The sequence below is a fragment of the Brassica napus genome, chromosome C9 (genome assembly GCF_020379485.1).
Source record: "Brassica napus cultivar Da-Ae chromosome C9, Da-Ae, whole genome shotgun sequence".
Lineage (NCBI taxonomy): Eukaryota > Viridiplantae > Streptophyta > Magnoliopsida > Brassicales > Brassicaceae > Brassica > Brassica napus.
Genome location: NC_063452.1, coordinates 8,269,034 through 8,287,214, shown reverse-complemented (window position 1 = coordinate 8,287,214; position 18,181 = coordinate 8,269,034). Strand labels below are relative to the sequence as shown.

Here is an 18,181-nt window from a genome sequence, read left to right as displayed (position 1 = left end):
AGTAAATACATAATATAAGAAAATAGAAAAAATATATTAAGCATTAAGTATTTATCTTAAAATGTAAATACACAATTTAAAAAATAGAAAAAAGTACATTAAACCTTAAACATCTATTTTAAAATGTAAAATATAGATATTAAGTAAACATATAATATATGAAAATAATATTAATAAGTAAATACATAATATAAAATTGGAAAAAGTACCTTAAGCACTAAACATCTTTCTTAAAATGTAAATTAAAAAATTAAAAAATAAAAATACTACATTAGACATCTATCTTAAAATGTAAAAATTAAATATATTTAAATATGTAAATATATAATATATAAAAAGTAATAATAAGTAAGTACACAACTTAAAAAATGAAAATACTACATTAAAAAGTAATATAAAATATAAAAAATGTAAATACTACATTAGTCAAAATAGTGTTGGTATAAATTAATCTATCAATAATAGGAATCTAAAAGAATGTGAAAGAATTATATTTTCATTGTAACATTGCATTAGTTTTTATGAAATTGTTAAATTTATAAGGATTTATCATTTTACAATTAATTATGTGTTTTTCATATTAAAAACTAAATGTTTTTCATATACCGTCAACATAAATATAAAAATCTATTTTTTCCAAAGAAGCCATGTGGTATTACAAAACAGACGATAAATAAATATAAAAAATAAAAAATAAAAATAGTTAAATAATTAACTTTTGAAAATCAATATAAAAGCTAGAAAAAATAAACAATAAGTAAATATACAATATAAGAAATAAAAAAACTAAATCACACATCGAACTGAAAAATATACAGTAAAATAAATAGTAAGTAAATATAAATATTACATTGAGCATCTAGCATAATATTAAAATAAGAAAATATATAATATAAGAAAATATCAATAATTTCGAAATATATAATATAAGAAATATAAATATTTCATTAAACATCTATCATAAATTATAATTTGATATAAAACAAGAAAATTAGAATATATAAATATATATATACAATATAAGAAAAAATAAACAATAAGTAAATATAAAATATATGGAAAAACTAAATTAAACATCTATATAAAAATGTATATTAAAAATAATAAATAAATATACAATATAAGAAATAAAAATATCACATTAAGCATCTATCATAATATTAAAATACATAAATATACTATATAAAAAAATTAAATATACAATATAAGAAATATAAAAGCTACATTAAACGCATATATCAAAAAAATTGTATATATATAGTATAATAAGTAAATATACAGTATAAAATATACACATCTATCATATTAGAATAAGTAAATATACACATCTATAATATTATTAAAATAAATAATAAGTAAATATACAGTATAAAGAATAAAAATATTACATTAAACATTTATCATTATATTACCATTAGATATAAAAGTAAGAAAATTAGATTAAGTAAATATACAATATAAGAAAGAATAAATAAAGCCCTTTCTAAAAAAACAAGAAATAAGTAAGAAAAAAATAATAATATAAGAAATATAAATATTACATTAAACAACTATCATAATATTAGAATAAGTAAATATGCAATATAAAACAAAATAATTAGTAAATATGCAGTAGAAGAAATACAAATATTACGTTAAAAATTGATTTTAATATTGTTATTTAATATAAAAGAAAAAATATTAGAATAAATAAATATATAATATAATAAAAAACTAAACAATAAGTAAATATACAATATAAGAAATAAGAATATTACATTAAACATCTAGCGTTATTAACTATATATCTGAAAATGTTAAATAAAATGGATAATTTGAAAAATACTCTATTTGCAGTTTGAAATTTAAAAATTACACCTTTTATTTTATTTTTTGAAAACTACATCTTATTAGATGTGAAAAACTGTTTTATCCACTTATATATTTTAATAAATAAAATTAAATCCGAAAGTAATAATAATAGTATAATTATTTATATTTAAGATAAATCTATGTTTGAGATGAATGTGTTATTTATTATTTAAAATTTTAAAATAACAATTTTTTTCTTATAATTAGTTTTAAAAATAACAATGATGTTATGAAAGAAACAAATTATGATGTGTTGGTATCTTTATTAAGAAGTTTATCTGTATAAGCTTTAATTTTTTTTAGACAAACAAAGTTGCACAACAACCCTAATACCCCATATACAAAAGTAATCACGTCATTTCCTACATATATATATATATATATATATCTTTTGTAAATTTATTCCTCTGATATTTTTTTTTTTAAACGTTTCTCTGAATTTTAAACAGAAAGATATGCTTTGTGCAAGAAGAGAAAATGAGAATTTAAGAAATTGAGTTACACTTAATTGATGAAAAAATAAAAAAAAACTTATGAATGAAAAGAAGAATAAACTATGAAACAAATAGACAATGCTTTGTTACAGAGAAGATACTAACCCACGAGAAGCTGGTTTTCTTTTGTTTTCAATAAAACTGTAAGATATGCGGTGGTGTGTAGATATATTATTAAGATTTTGATTTATCTTATTTTTTTGAAATTATTAAGTTTGATTAATATTCAAATTGGACAATTTAGTCAATTTACATATACAAAAGTGTAGTTTTCAAAAATTATAAAGAATGGTGTAGTTTTCAAATTAAAATCTCATATAAATGTATTTTTCCAAATTTTTCCTAAATAAAATAAATAATAAGCAAATATTATTAAAATATATTTTAGTATTAGCATTTGATATAAAACAGTAAGATTAGTTAAATAATTAATTTTTGAAAATCAATATAGTTCCGCGCGTAGCGCGGATTATTCCCTAGTTTAGATTAAATTAACAGAATTTTTGTTATTCAATTATTTTTTTAAAGAATCTCTTACTATAGAAATAATGATCTGAAAATATACATTAAAATTTACTGTTATTAAAAATACTTAAAATAAAATAAATATTTTTAATATCAGTGAAAATGATTTATTATATTGTTTTAGTTTTTATGTAAATTTGGGTTTCATCAATGAAAAAGTTAATATGCATTATTAACATGAAGTTTCAAAATGCATATGTATATACAAATATTTGTCCCAAAAAAAAAAACTTATATACAAATATTAATATTTGACCGTGGTATCTCAAAATTACGAAAAACGTAATCAAAAGTATTTTTTTTTAAAAACAATCAGTTAAGAGCAACATTATCGCGGTCCAAGTACCACGTCCTTAACATTATTGGACCGAAAAGAAAATCAAAAAGACCGAATTATATTTGGGACGTCCCTTAGTTAAGATGTGTTGGTAGTCGTCCTTAGGAGGCACATGTCAGGTTGGGAATGGCCGATGATTTTTAGGGCAAAATCAAATTGAGTTTGTCTTTCAGTTTGTGTGTCGGTTATCTCGCGAGGGCGATTGAGAAGGCGATTGACAGTGCGATTCTCTCTCGACGGCGGATCTCTCTCCACGACGATTCTCTCGCGACGTCGCTTCTGTCTCGCCGGCGCTTCAGTCTCGACGGTTCTCCTCTCCTTGATTTCGAACGCAGTACAAAGGATATGTTGTCTCTCTTGACGGTGGATCTCTCTCCACGGAAATTCTCTCGCGACGTTGCTTCTCTCTCGCCGGGGCTTCTGTCTCGACGGCGCTTCGGTCTCGACGGTTCTCCTCTCTTTGATTTCGAACGCAGTATAGAGGATCTGTTGTCTCACCGACAGCGTTTTACTGAATACGAAGGTGAAGAAGGTATGTGTTCCTCCACCTTATTGAGTATTTGTATCTATTTTGTTGTCGTTGTCGATCTACTTCCTTGGATGAGGATTTTGTTGTCGTTGTAGATATAGTGTCTTCAAAATTTTGAATCGGCTTTGTGATATGTGTTGATATTTGGTTATGATTGCCGTGTCTGATTGTCTGTTTGGTGTTTGCGTAAAATATAGTGAAAACTAGTGTAACTTTAGGGTTTTGAAAATATATTATCGTCTTTCTAGTCTGTGAGAGAGTATGGTGAAGTTGTAAAATATATTGTTCTGTGTGATTATTTGTGGTATATTGTTTGCAAAATCATTACTTATTTGATGAAACTGATATCTATTTTTTCGTTTGATTGTGAGTCTGCTATTAGGTGAGGTTCGTTTGGCTCTCAATAACCCGGATAATTAACAATTCAAAGAATAACAACCATTTCGTCGAAAGTACAAGGTAATTCACTTTCACTTGAACTCCAATAGTTGTTACTAGTAGCTCCACTTAATGAATTGATAAGTCGGATTGAAAACGTGTAGGCATGAACTCTGATTAGACTTTGGTAGGCATGGTTGGTTGGGTAACTTAATCACTTGTAAAGGTTGGTTGTGTAAATGTGCAGTAACTCTGATTAGACTTTGGTAGGCATGAACTCTAATTTCATAGATGTAATCTTGTATGTATAGTCTAGTTTGTTTGCAACCAAATCCTGTCTTATTTGATGTAGTGAGATGATAATCTAGTTTGTTTGCAACCAAATCCTGTTTTATTTTAATGGAAAGTAAGTGAATTGAATTGTATAGTATGATTGACGAGATGTGTAATAACTCTGATTTGACTTTCGTAGTTTATGGTTAGGTCATTATGGTTATTACTTATTACAGTTCCTATTAAACACCAACCATCCTTCAAGCTATCCTTCAATCTCCATCATCTTCTTTCTCTCTTCTCTGGTAAAACCCGAAACAATTTACCTTTCTCTTCTATAATCCCTTCTCTCTTCTAGTGCTATGGGTTCAAGGATTCCATATAGCCAGTCTTCTGGCTATTTAGGCCTTCTTAACAGTGAACACGAAAGTGTTCTCAATGGAAACTTTCTTTATGAGAGTTTTCATTCTGGAGCATCAGAAATCCCTCCGTTCAGTTCCCAACAGTCTGAGGCTCCAACTCCACCTGAAGACACACCCGCGGAGCGTGGGAAGAGACAGAAATGGACACCAGCTGATGATGAGGTGCTAATCAGTGCCTGGCTTAACACATCCAAGGATGCTATTGTCGGCAATGAACAAAAGTTACAGAACTTCTGGAAAAGAGTTGGTGAATACTTCGCTGCAAGTCCTCATGGTACAGACGGTGGTGCAAAGAGGGAACATAAACATTTGAAGCAGCGGTGGCACAAAATAAATGATCTAACCAACAAGTTCTGTGGCGCATATGCAGCCGCAGAGAGACAAAATTGCAGTGGTCAAAACGAGAATGATGTTCTCAATGTGGCTCACGACATCTTCTACTCTGATCATAAGATCAAGTTTAACCTTGAGCATGCATGGTGTGTGTTGAGGTATGACCAGAAATGGCTTAACCTTAACCCTCCTAAGGCTAGTGGGAGTTCAAAGAGAAAAGATTGTGTCGAAGGTTCCCAAGCATCTGTCAATGTTGGTGATAATGAGACCCGCCCTGAAGGTATCAGGGCTGCAAAAGCAAGAAGGAATACAGCTCAAGGGAAGACTGTTGATGAGTATAAGAGCATTTGGGAAATGAAGAAGGAGGATTTGGCGATGAAGGAGAAGCTGTCTAAGCTAGCCATACTAGACACTCTCCTTGCAAAAAACGATCCACTCAGTGAGGCTGAAGAAATGTGAAGAATAGGCTTCTAGCCCAGTATTTCTGAAACAATAATGTCCTAATTAGCTTTTAACTTTCTAATAACTATGTCTGTAATAAGATCCACTCATGTTTGCTTCTATGACCACCTTTGAAATAATGAAATCTCATGTTTGCTTTTATGATGTCTTGTTTCTATGGTTTTGTTTCATGTGTAATTTGTATAAGAGCCAAATCAATTTTTTTCTGAGCATTTAAGCCTTTCTTTGTAATATCTTGACCTTGTCTTTTGTTTCTCCAGGTTTAGCTGAACATGGGACATGACTATAGATATAGCCAGCCTTCTGAATCAGAGGAGTATGGTGGGGAGACATCTGACAATATCTACAGCGAGACAGAAGATCTTATACATCGAAACCAAGCTGAGATAAGGTACAATTATGGTGAGCTGGTTCAGTATCCTCCTCAACCCGATGTTGAGTTTGGATTTCCGCTGACATGCTACTGTGGTAGTCAACCTGTTCTAGCCACATCTTACACTAGAAATGATCCGGGAAGAAGATACTACACTGTGATAATGTTGATGATGGAGAGTGCCATGTATGGAAATGGTGGGATGTGGCGGTTATGGAGGAGATGAGAGCCAGAGATATACACACACTTCAATTGGCTGAAAAGGTAGAAGCTCTAGCCTTGTTGAGTGACTATGAGACTCAGCAGAAACTGGATACGGTAGAGAAGATGGTGTGTGAGTTAGCTAAGAAGAAATCAAAGTTTACCAATGGCTTTGAATACTTGGTTGGTATAATGGTTTTCGTATTAGTTTTAATAGGAATGCTTCTCATGTTTAAGTAAATCAAATGAGTTATGGTTTTAGTTTCATGTGTAATTTGTAATGGATTTGAAGTCTTTCTCGGCTTTGAACTCTTTGAAGTCTTTCTCGGCTTTGTGTAATTTGAACTCATGTTAACTCATGTGTAATTTGTGTCGAATTTGAACTCATGTGTAATTTGTAATGGATTTGAACTCTTTCTATGTCTTATGTTTCATGTGTAATGAATCAGATGTCTTAATGAACTCTTATGTCTAATGTTAAAAGTGTAAATGAACTCTATGTCTATGTTAGAAGTCTAATGAAAGATGAACATGTCTTTCTCGTTTGCTGGTAGTAAAAATAACCAAAATATCACAAGCTACTCAAGACTCACATGCTATTTACATGGGTTGTTTGTTTGTTAGTATCACAAGATGTACTATAGTATCACAAGATGTACTCAAGAGTCACATGGGTTGTTTATTTCTTCCACAAGAAAACAAGATGCCATCACAAGATGTATACTTCAAATATCACAAGATACATTTTCTAGTTTCTATAAATACTTCATCATCTTCTCTCATAACATATATTCAAATCATCACTCGTATGCTCACTTTAAATACATGTTCTTTCTTTTAAAATTTTAAATGGCTTCTTCTTCCCATTATCATTACCAAAGATGATGATGAGGATTTTGATAACATATTTGATGATTTTTTGGAAAACCCTGATCTTTTTCCAAAACCAAAAGAGCGAAAAAAACGTATTTTTATCGAGAGAAACCGAGAAGAAGACCACGAGAAGCTTTGGAATGATTATTTTAGCGAAACTCCAACATACTCTCACAATTTATTCCGGCGACGGTTTCGAATGAACAAACCATTGTTCTTGAGTATTGTCCATCGTCTCTCTACAGAAGTAGAGTATTTTCGACCAACAGAAGATGCAGTCGGACGGTCGAGTCTATCTCCGCTCCAGAAATGTACCGCAACAATTCGTCAATTGGCGTATGATGGTGGAGCTGATACAGTTGACGAATATGTACGACTTGGTGAAACAACAGCTCGAAAATGTTTGCACCATTTTACCGCCGGAATAATCCACTTGTTTGGCGATCAATACCTCAGGCGTCCCACACCGGAGGACTTGAAAGACTACTCCTTGTTGGTGAACAACGTGGATTTCCCGGGATGATTGGAAGCATCGACTGTATGCATTGGGAGTGGAAGAATTACCCCACCGCTTGGAAAGGAATGTATTCACGGGGAACCGGAAAACCAACAATTGTGTTGGAGGCGGTTGCTTCATATGACCTCTGGATATGGCACGCATTTTTTGGAGCTCCAGGTACTATGAACGATCTTAATATTCTTGATTGATCACCTGTTTTTGATGACATTATTAACGGGATAGCTCCGCAAGTAAACTTTTATGTCAACGGAAGGGAGTACAATTTGGCTTACTATCTGACGGATGGTATTTATCCAAAATGGACGACTTTTATTCAATCTATCCAACTACCACAAGGTCCGAAAAATTGTTTATTTGCCAAAACCCAAGAATCCGTTCGAAAAGATGTTGAGCGCGTCTTTGGGGTCCTGCAAGCTAGGTTTGCCGTTGTTAGAAATCTTTCTAATTTATGGGAAAAAAATATCAAATATTATGAGAGCATGTCTCATACTCCATAATATGATTGTCCAAGATGAACGAGATTCAAACACTCTTGAAAAATTTCAAGATGAGGATCTTACATTTGCCGTTAAAAAGTCTACAAAACACGGCAATACAATTGATCGTCGCAAAGAAGTTCGGGATCCACAAATCCATCAACAATTAAAGAAGATTTGACTGAAAATATATGAGAAAAATTTGGACATCTTCCAAATTATATATAATGTTTAAGTTTCTATGAATTCAATAAAATGTTTCTTTGCTTTTATTTATGATGTTTGTAATTTTTTTTTTTTGAAACTTTGTAATTTTCTTGTGTTTGTGTTTTCTATTTAAATGTTAAATGTTTTATTTAAAACTTATCCTTTATATGTCATTACTTATAAAAATAAATAATTAATTTACTAAAAAACCACTAAAAATCCTAGCAATAATCTACACTTTTGAGATTGTCCCTAACATTTGTCTCTTAACATCACAATAACATTAAAATAAGCTAAATACACACAATTTGGTCCTAGCAATAATGATGCTCTAAGACTTTCCGTAAATATGTATTTTGAGAACTTTAGGTTGAAAACACACCGATGAGATTGCTCTTAGAAACTTAAACATAAAAGCAAAGCATGACAAGTTGGCTACACCTACTTTATATTATCTAAAGCATTCATGGTTGACATTGTTCGGTAAAGCTTAGCAAAATACAAAATATAGAATGCTCACAAAATTAGGGAGCCAAATCCAAACAGCAGGAAAAGGGATTCTGAAGCAAGATACAGGCTTTGTTGGTACATGCAAAAATCAAATCTTCTAAAAGCTACAAAGGCTTGCAGATGCTTGCATCTCAGTACAGGCTGAATCCAAAGAACTGGCTGACAATAATTGCCAATCCCAGTCCAATAGCCACAAGAGAAGACGCCCATGTTAGTTTCTCCGTGATCCTAGGAACCTTCTCCTTCAACGCCTCGCTACAAGACCCTATAAACACCGTGTAGCTCCCCATCGCAATCACCGTACCAAGCAAGAACATGATCAGAAACGCAGCACCTGCTACCCGAGAAGGAAGCGCCAGTGCGGGCAACACCATCATCAGAGCATCCGGTTGCAGCCCATGGACAATCCCCGTCGCAAAAGTCGCAAACCCTATCTTCTTCTTCTTCTTTGAGCTCTTCTCATCCGTCTCCTCCCCATTCTCCAACGAAACCACACACGGTTCAGGGATTTCGGAAGCTTCTTTGATCCCCATAGCGCCGATCACAAGAAGGGTCAAGCCCACGACTCGTGTACCCCAAGTTCTTATAACCTCAATGTGGAGCCTATCCTTTAGAAGCAGAAACAGGAGACCAAAGATGAGTTGGCCAGCGTCGTGGCCACATCCCCAGAGAGCTCCAACCGCAGCACTCTCCATCCTCGTCCGTCCGATGGAGAGTGGAGCCAAAGCAGCGAGGTGATCGGGGCCGGAGAGTGTGTGTAAGCAGCCAGCGAAGAAACCGGTCCAGGCACTCGTCAGTACTTCGGTCCGGAGGAGTTTCCCACCAACAGCAGCGCCGCTAGATTTAGCAGCGGCTTGGAAGCTAGCAAAAGCAGGTGGCGCAACGATGGGGTTAAGCAAAAGTGCCACTACGGCAGAGATTAGTATGATTGTTCCAGCTGATAACGTCTGCAAGAAACACAAAGATTCGGATAAAGCTGTGACCTTTGAATGTAAAGTACACAAAGAAACAATCTTGTAACAAGAACTGAATACATATCCACTGATTAAGGCTCACAAGACATCGATATAGACTAGAAGATTCATAGCTAGTGACGATTATATACCTTTCTCTGCTCATAACTCCGCACGATCTGTTCGAGAAACCCTGGATTAGGTTTTGACTCGTCGGCTTTCGGAGAGGAAGACGAGAGGTTTCTAGCTTGATTCGATCCTGGAGACGTAGTCGGCGAAGGATTGTGGCGGAAGAGGCAGGAGATGGAACTCACCCGGCGCGGGGAGGCAGGGATAAGACTGGGAGAGTCGAGACGGTGGACACGGAGGAGCAACGGAGGTGCTCTTAATTGGGATTTGGAGGGGGCGAGTATGGAAGAAGACGGTGGTTGAAGAAGTCTATCCATGGGCGTCTACTTCTCTGTCGTCTGATGAGCTCCACGGCAAAGAGAGAGAGAGGGGGAGGGGGAGACTCTGCTCCCAATCGGTGAGGATAAAACTTTTTAAAAAGTTATTTTGCTGCTTCTCTGCATATAAATAAATATTATATTAGTATGAAAAATATCGAAAAAGTATAAGCTACGATTTCTCTGGGAAAGAATGTAATTCTTTCAAGAAGATATATGTTTTCTTTAAAAGATATTTTTTTTGCTAATTGTAGTTGCCAAAATATGGTGAAATTCCAATTTTATAACTCTGGTTTTGGAAAAAAATTTCTAGAAATAAGATTGATCTGATTATCTTAAGATATTTTATGGGCAAATCTCCAAAATAACATCTTTCTAAATTTATATCACAAAAATAGTACTCAAAAACTAAAATGACCAAAATAACACATTTCTAAGTTTATCCTTTGAAAATTTTAATTTTTTTATTTTTCAAAATTTGAAATCTTATCCCCAAAACCTCATTTCTCAACTCTAAACCCTAAACTCTAAACCCTAAACCCTAAATCCTAAACCCCACCCTTTAACTCTAAACCCTAAGTTTGTGACTTTTGATAAAACATTAAGTGCTATTTTTGTGACTTTTAACCTTGAGTGCTAGTTTGGAAACATAAACTTGATTTAGTGCTATTTTTATCTTTTTTTCATATTTTATTCTATATCAATATATAGAATATTTTATTCTATATCAATATATAGAATAAAATATCTAGAAATAAGATTGATCTGATTATCTTAAATTGTAAACTCAAATATACCATATATATAATTTAATGTATTTTATTTAAATTTTAATATTTATATTATTTAATATGTTTAATTAATCATATACTTGTTATATGAATATATTTTATATAGTTTGATAATTTTATTTTTGTAGTAAAATCTATTTTATTTTTTTTTAATTTAAAAATATATTAGATTTTGATTTGCTTTTTTAAAAATATTAGAGTGAAATAAAATAGATTTTTTTTGTGATACTACTGAAACATAAAAATAGTGATTGGTCGAGTTATAGATAACCTTATTTAGCTTTAACTTTTATATACAACTTTAATAATATCAATCATGTTTTAAGTTAATTTCTAAAAGTATAGCCAAAAAAAATATAAATTGTTGTAAAACCATGTTTAAAAAACAATATTTTATGTGCCATGGGGAAAATATAAAGCTATAGCATATACATCTATAGAAAAGTTATTAGATCAATTTAATTAAAAAAAATTACGAGGTATACAAATCATACTTTTCTATTGAATGTAAACTATAGAAAGATAAAATAGTAAAATAGTTTTCTTGTTTCGTTAAGATAAATGAACTTTTTAGATATAATGTTAATTTGAATGATATCCTTTTGTAAACGTAGATTCAAGGTCTCGGGAGAAGACGAGAAAAAAAAAACGCTCTCTACATAGAACTTTCAAACCTAGGCAAGTTCTCCTCTACCGCCGTGCGTTCCTTGCCGGTAGGCGGAGTTTCTCTTTTTTATTATCTCGTTTTCAGTTTGCTTCTCTGCTTTCTCCGGTTCTGTGGGCCGATATGTCTTAATTCTGGTGCTTCTATGCTTCTCTGGTTCTATGAGCCGGTGGTGGTTCTTGAATTCGGTGGAGGCATCGTGATCTGGAAAGAGGGCGAGGTTTAAAGGTCGGTTGTTTGCAGAAGAGTCGGCGTTTAGGAGCTTGCATGTCTGTAGATCCATGGCAGATCTGAAGTTTTCTCTTCATGCATGTGCTTTTTCAACGGTTTAACAAAGGATCATGGTGGCATTGGGTCTAATCATCGCTTCTAGATCTGGGTACCTCTACTTCTCCATGTCTTCGCGAGTCTTGCTTCTTCGCTTTTGGTCTGGTCTCGGTTTGGGGTTTCGTCTCTCGGATGTGAGTTTGCTGTGGAGCCATCTACAATCTTCTTCTCTGTTTGGGGAGATTGGTTTAAGGACGATGCAGTGGTCTCGATCTTTGGTTTCTTCTCTTGCGAGGACGTGACCAGCTTTGTGCTTGTAGATGGGCTAAGCTGGGTACATGAGTGCCCATGTGTAAGAACCTTTGATCCTCTTAGACGTTTTGCCCTATTGGAGTTTCAAGGTTTACCTTGTGCCAGTGTTATGTTGCAGGTGGTGATTCTTGATGTAAGCGTGGTGTAAGTAGTTCGGTGTTGTTGCTTGTTTCTATTACATGATCCTCTTCGCCGGTGTTGTTACTTGTTAGGATCGTGCTTTGACTTCCTCTAGATTGGATACTCCGCAGATCCTTAGTTCTTAGGTTCAACTCCAGCTACAAATTGCTTCTATGGAAGGGTTCATGTGTGTTTCGTGCTTTCAGCTTCGGTTTTGTATCCTTAGGTCTTTTTGCCTATAATGCTTTAGATCCTTTGTTTGTTGTTTTTGCTTTTGTAAGATCGTTTTGTTTATGTCTCCCTTGTTTGAACTTTTTATTTTCGGGATGTTCGTACTTCGAACTCGCTGGCTTCACTTCTGGAAGACGGCTTCACTTCTGGAAGGATGTTAATCCTTTCCAGTTTTGGTTTATAACTTTTGTTTCAATCTTCTAATAAACTTTCAGTGTTTAAAAAAAACGTAGATTCAAATTTATAGTTTTTAAAAATCGTTTAATTTGCCGAATTAGTAATCATATTCAATTTGGTTTTGTATTCAATTTAAAATTGTATAGGAAATGCAATTTCTCAAAAATATTTCCACGGAAACAAAATAACTTATAACGTGTTCCATATAAAAAAAATTATTCAATATTATAAAGTATTTTTTATTAATTATTTCTTGCCAATCTGTATGTTTGGTTGGTGTACTGGAATCATGAATAAAAATTAATCTACATTTATCAAAAAAATACAGCGTACTTCTATGAAATTTTTTTTAATAAAAGTTACAAAAAAAATTATTAATAAATAATGTATCTTTATTGTATTTGTGAACTAGAGAAGTAGATCATTTTCATTTTTGGTTCTTCTCCTCTTTTCCATATCTCTCTGCAAAAGTCCATCTTTCTCTCTCTCGCACCTACCAAACTTTTATTACCTCAATTATCATTTTTCATTATTGCAATCCCAATTTGTCTAATTTCCTTTCATATTCTTCTTCAAGGTCGCGTTTTTGTGATTGATCAACACTCACAATTGGCTCACCCGTAAGTCTTTGATTTTCATCAGATTGTCGATCCTCTTTTTTGTATTCTAAGAGAAGGCTAATATTCGATTAGAAAAAGTTTCATTTGACAGTAAGAAACCAAAGAATGTTAAACGTATCATCATTGCTATGTATCTGTTCTGTTCTTGACTTTTTGACTTATGAAAAGCCAGCATTCTTTTGAATGGTCATGTACTCTTTCCGACATTATTGGGAAATCATGTGACTCAGCATCAACGTCAAACGTTTGTGATATAGTTCTATCTTGAACATTCTCGTAACGTAGTTTATAAGCTAAGATTAAGAGCTTTAGGTATTTTAATTGTTTAATATTAAAAACTTTCACCAGTAAAAGATGTATAGAGACATGTTGTTTGTTTTCTTGTTAACAGATTATTAAGCAGATATATGTTTTGTTTTCTTGCTCACAGATTGTTTCTTTCAAAAAATCACCAAACTCTGTTTTGATCAGACATGTCGACAAACAATGACGGTAAGCTTTAACATGTTCTTATCAATGTTCTCATATGTTTTTCACTAATTCTTCTTGTGTATCATAGTAACAGGCAAAGTCATTGTGATTATGGGCGTAAGCGGAGCAGGCAAATCGTAAGTTCTTATTATTATTTTTTTTGTTAAAGTCGTCTGTTACCATGTTGTGATTGGACAAATTTTTTCTTGACCTTGCTAGTACCATAGGAAAGATGTTGGGAACAGCACTATCTTGCGACTTTCTTGACGCTGACGATTTCCACTCTTCATCAAACAGAGGTAAAAAGAATCAAAGAATTTTGACAAAACAGAGTTTTCATGTGTTAACAACACCTTGCTCATGGTTCAACCCAGATAAAATGCGCCAAGGCATTGCTCTTTCAGATGAAGACCGGATGCCATGGCTCGAAAAAATACAAGAGAGTTTGCGAGAACGTTTGCTCAATGGACAAACCGTTGTTCTCGCGTGTTCTTCGTTGAGAAAGCAGTACAGAGAAATCTTGAGAGGCTCTGATCCTGATTACAAACCGGGAAGCTATTCGAGTTGCAAGGTGAAGTTTGTGTTGCTGGAAGGCAATGCAGAGGTGATCGCTGCTCGGTTGCAGAAGAGAGCTTCGGAGGGTGAACATTTCATGCCTCTCACTCTTCTCCGGTCTCAATTTGATCTGCTTGAAGCTGATGACTGTGAAAAGATATTCAAAGTCAGTGTGGTTCTCAGTCCTGAAGTTATAGTTAATTCAGTTCTTGAATTGGTATCCAATGATCTGAACTCTTGAGAAAGATTTATTAAATTATCGGCCCATTGTTTATTAATATTCATCTTTGTATTCAACATGTACTACCCAATAAATAACTTTTAAAAAAACTATCATTGTGAGTAAGAATGTATTTTGAGCAAGGAAAGAAACTGGAGAATGGAGTTCTGCATTATACACAGTCCCTACTACTCACGAACCAGACACATATGTTCCTGATATCAAAATGGAGGTAGCTCACCAGAGAACTATATGAAGTGTAACTATGATGGAGGTTGGTCTAATATCGAAACCCAGGTTGGATCTTCAGAAATTCAAACGGTTCACTTCAAGGGGCAGGACAGAGTAGACATGACAATTTGACAAATAGTCTTGAATCGGAAGTACAAGCTCTGGTTTTTGCTTTGCAAGGTGCATGGATTATAAAGGTTACAAGAACGTTATTTTTGAAGGAGATAGTAAACCAACTTCATAATTTGGCTATGCATAAGAAGCAGAACTCCAGACTACACAACTGGATAAGGGAGAATAATGTTTGGCTTTGGAGTTTAATTCATGTGAATTTCGTTGGGCACCACGGAGAAATAACAAAGTTGCAGACATATTATCAAAGTTTTCTGAACGATCAGCTTGTTCATATGTTTCCTATTTCTATGTTCTCTTTTTCAATGTAAATTTTCTCCATGAGGATTACACTGTCTCGTCAATATAATAAGTAATGATTGTCTGTTAAAAGAGACACTATAATGATTACTGATGTAGTATTTTTATTTTATTTTTTTGAATAATGAAAACCAGACCAATTCTACCATTACATTATTACTTCCTCCATATCATTTAAGTGATATTTTAAAAAAAAATTCTTTCATTTTAAATGATATTTTCAAGTTTTGTAAAAGTAAATGTAATTTGGTATTATTGATCATTTGTATTCTGCAGTGGTCAAATTATCTATAGTTATCTAATCTATTAATATCTAATCTATTAAACAGAACTTAACCCTGATTATTCTTTAAATTTTACAGTTAAATGCCATTGAGTTTATACACAGTCGTTTTATAACATTATTAAACCATTTCATTAAATTTGACCCACGTTTGCTTATTGGTTGGTCATTTACCCGTTTGCTTATGGTTCAACTAAATACAGGTCCATTAGCGAATCAAATGTCTATAATGCCAATCAATTTTGCTTCTCTTAATATTTTAGAACAATATAAAAAACAAAGCATCTCATACTAAGAAGCCCAATTGATTAACAAATGTCCAAGTTTAAATCCAGTATAAATATTTCAAAACCCATTTTCAAATCAATTACAACTCTTAAAAATTTAATTACATAAAAATTATTCATAAATAGTTAATGATATATATGTAATTAAGTATATAAGTGTTTACTAAATACGTTTATACACAATGTTGGTCAAGGAAATTTAATATTATCATCATTAAATTGTGGCTAATACAAATTATAATAATTTCTAAAAATTGATTATGTAATAAATAAATTTAGTAATAATAAATAAATTTAGTAAAAGTTAAACAAAATTCCACAAAGTTAAATAATTAATATATTAGAAAAAACAAAAGAAAATATTTACATTTACTGTCAAAACATTTTAATATAAAACTTATATGTCACGTTTAGTATAAATAAACTCTAAAATATAGAAATTAAACTCAAATGTAAGCATATTTGACATTCTATTAAATGAAAAATTAAATTGAAATTATCTCACGCTTTGAATACACGTATCAAAGTCGAGAAGAGGATGAATGGTTAGGTAACATAATATATATTATATATATATATATATATATATATTCTTATATATTGTTTTAATTTATATTCCAGATTTTTATAACGTACAAATATATTAGATATAAACAACCAAATAAAGGAACTAAATATCTTTAAAAAATTCCAAACAATAAGAATGTCATATAAACATATAAGTAATATGATAAATGTTATATATCTATAATGTTAAATATATATAAACTAATCATTTTTACTAAAAAAATCACACCCGCGCGGACGCGCGGATCAGCGTCTAATTATTGATATTAGGCAATTTGAATAAAAGTTTGTAATTTTTTTAATCGGTGTGCAAAAACCTAAAAACCCACTTATTTTGATACAAAAGAAGTATTAGACAAAAACTCGCATTTATGCAGGATTTAAGCATCATAAAATTCTACAATTGAATTTATATTGTCGTCTACATTTTTATAATCAAACATTGAAAACATTGTTATATTTAAATTCAGACAATAAGTATTAGAATTGAAAAAAACATTATTACACTTGATAATGTCAATCAATCCCCTAAAATTTCTTGTTTGATTAAAATATGTGGGGTTAATACAAAAACTTATTGTTGGTTCTATTAACAAACGTGAATTAAAATATGTGGGATTAATACAAAACAATATTGTTAGTTCTAATAACAAACGTGAATTAATGTGTTAGGTTAATAAATATTCTAGAGGATAAAATATTGGTTTTAGATTTGATGTAAAAACTTATGACAACTAAGCAAAATTAAAATGTAACTAATATAAAATAGAATGTAGCATTTTCAAAAATAATTTTCAAATAATATATAGGAAATGTCTAGGAATGTTGTCATGGTAAAATAGTCATATCCGACTTGAACCCGAGATAAACTCGCCCAAAACAACCTAAACTAAAACACCCAAAAAACTATGTACCAATAGGATAACCCAAATAAAACTTTATAAGTTTAGGGTAGTCCATGTGTACCCAAATTTTTTTTCTTGTGTGTTTTTTAAATTAAATTAACATTGATAAATATGTTGACAATTTAATTTTCATTCATGTTTCCATCACACAATCTTGTTAATTTTACTTTGTGTGTTGGTCATTTAAATTTGTAATAATTCTAATTAATTATTATTTAAAGAGTGTTCGTTATAGTTTCTCTAGTTTATAAAAACTGAATATACAACATACACATAATTCAATTCATGCATGATTCAACAATTAATTCAAAAGTCAAAATAATCAACATGAATGACAAAAACATTAGATTAACACATGATTACAAAACAAATTAATGTAGTTAAACTTTTCAAAACCATAAATCATAAACTCATATCCCAAAGCTATTTGTTATGGTTGTAGTATCCTTGTCTTCATAAAAACAATGTTCAACATCGCCTGATAATCTGTAGATACATAAAAGTTTATATATGAAATAAGAATATACAATATCAAACATAATAATTTTACATTCAAATTCAGCAAAAATTCTTACCCAATTTCAAGTACAAAACAATTCTTGGACATTTTTGGAATGAGGTGGTTTTGTAAAAACTCATCACCCACCCTCCAATGGTAAATGTTGATTTTGTTGCCACCATAGTGATTGGAATGCTGAGCAAATCACATATGAAGGAAGCTAATCACCAAATCGATATACTCCTTGGTCTTTCCAATAACATAAAACCTTTGTGTCCTAAAAGACATCAAATCTAGTATTGGTTCTTCTAAATAAATCTTCAAATTCGTCTTCTTATTGTCTAGACTAGGTTGGATGCTTCACTCAAGTTCAAACATCTCTTATG

The 18,181-nt window shown here is 31.8% G+C and overlaps 3 protein-coding genes across 4 annotated transcripts; 2 read left to right on the top strand and 1 right to left on the bottom strand.

Annotated features, from left to right (window-relative positions):
• The first annotated feature begins 4,749 nt into the window (after positions 1-4,749).
• Positions 4,750-5,601, top strand: LOC106349971 (glutathione S-transferase T3-like). Its single transcript, XM_013789927.2, has one exon. The coding sequence runs from the start codon at positions 4,750-4,752 to the stop codon at positions 5,599-5,601; it is 852 nt and encodes a 283-aa protein (XP_013645381.2).
• Positions 5,602-8,685: 3,084 nt separating this feature from the next.
• BNAC09G09160D lies at positions 8,686-10,282 on the bottom strand. The gene is made up of 2 exons (XM_013786538.3): positions 9,870-10,282; positions 8,686-9,711 (listed from the first exon to the last, which is right to left on the bottom strand). The coding sequence occupies exons 1-2, from the start codon at positions 10,161-10,163 to the stop codon at positions 8,896-8,898; spliced, it is 1,110 nt and encodes a 369-aa protein (XP_013641992.1). The 5' UTR covers positions 10,164-10,282; the 3' UTR covers positions 8,686-8,895.
• A 2,839-nt stretch (positions 10,283-13,121) lies between these two features.
• Positions 13,122-14,734, top strand: LOC106351490 (gluconokinase). Of its 2 annotated transcripts, none has more exons than XM_013791286.3 (5): positions 13,122-13,345; positions 13,776-13,837; positions 13,911-13,953; positions 14,036-14,115; positions 14,191-14,734. In XM_013791286.3, exons 2-5 carry the CDS (start codon positions 13,819-13,821, stop codon positions 14,610-14,612), a joined length of 564 nt encoding a protein of 187 aa, XP_013646740.1. In that variant the 5' UTR covers positions 13,122-13,345; positions 13,776-13,818; the 3' UTR covers positions 14,613-14,734. The 2 variants fall into 2 exon arrangements, with proteins under 2 accessions (XP_013646740.1, XP_013646739.1); XM_013791285.3 differs by having other exon boundaries at positions 13,905-13,953.
• The last annotated feature ends 3,447 nt before the right edge of the window (positions 14,735-18,181 follow it).

Excerpts from the sequence above, each read along its gene's own strand:
- BNAC09G09160D (XM_013786538.3), bottom strand. The coding sequence starts at position 10,163 with ATGGATAGACTTCTTCAACCACCGTCTTCTTCCATACTCGCCCCCTCC. Across the intron at positions 9,712-9,869 it reads GGAGTTATGAGCAGAGAAAG|ACGTTATCAGCTGGAACAAT; the intron begins GTATATAATCGT and ends TGTTTCTTGCAG.
- LOC106351490 (XM_013791285.3), top strand. Across the intron at positions 13,954-14,035 it reads GTAAGCGGAGCAGGCAAATC|TACCATAGGAAAGATGTTGG; the intron begins GTAAGTTCTTAT and ends TGACCTTGCTAG. Across the intron at positions 14,116-14,190 it reads CCACTCTTCATCAAACAGAG|ATAAAATGCGCCAAGGCATT; the intron begins GTAAAAAGAATC and ends GGTTCAACCCAG.
- LOC106349971 (XM_013789927.2), top strand. The coding sequence starts at position 4,750 with ATGGGTTCAAGGATTCCATATAGCCAGTCTTCTGGCTATTTAGGCCTT.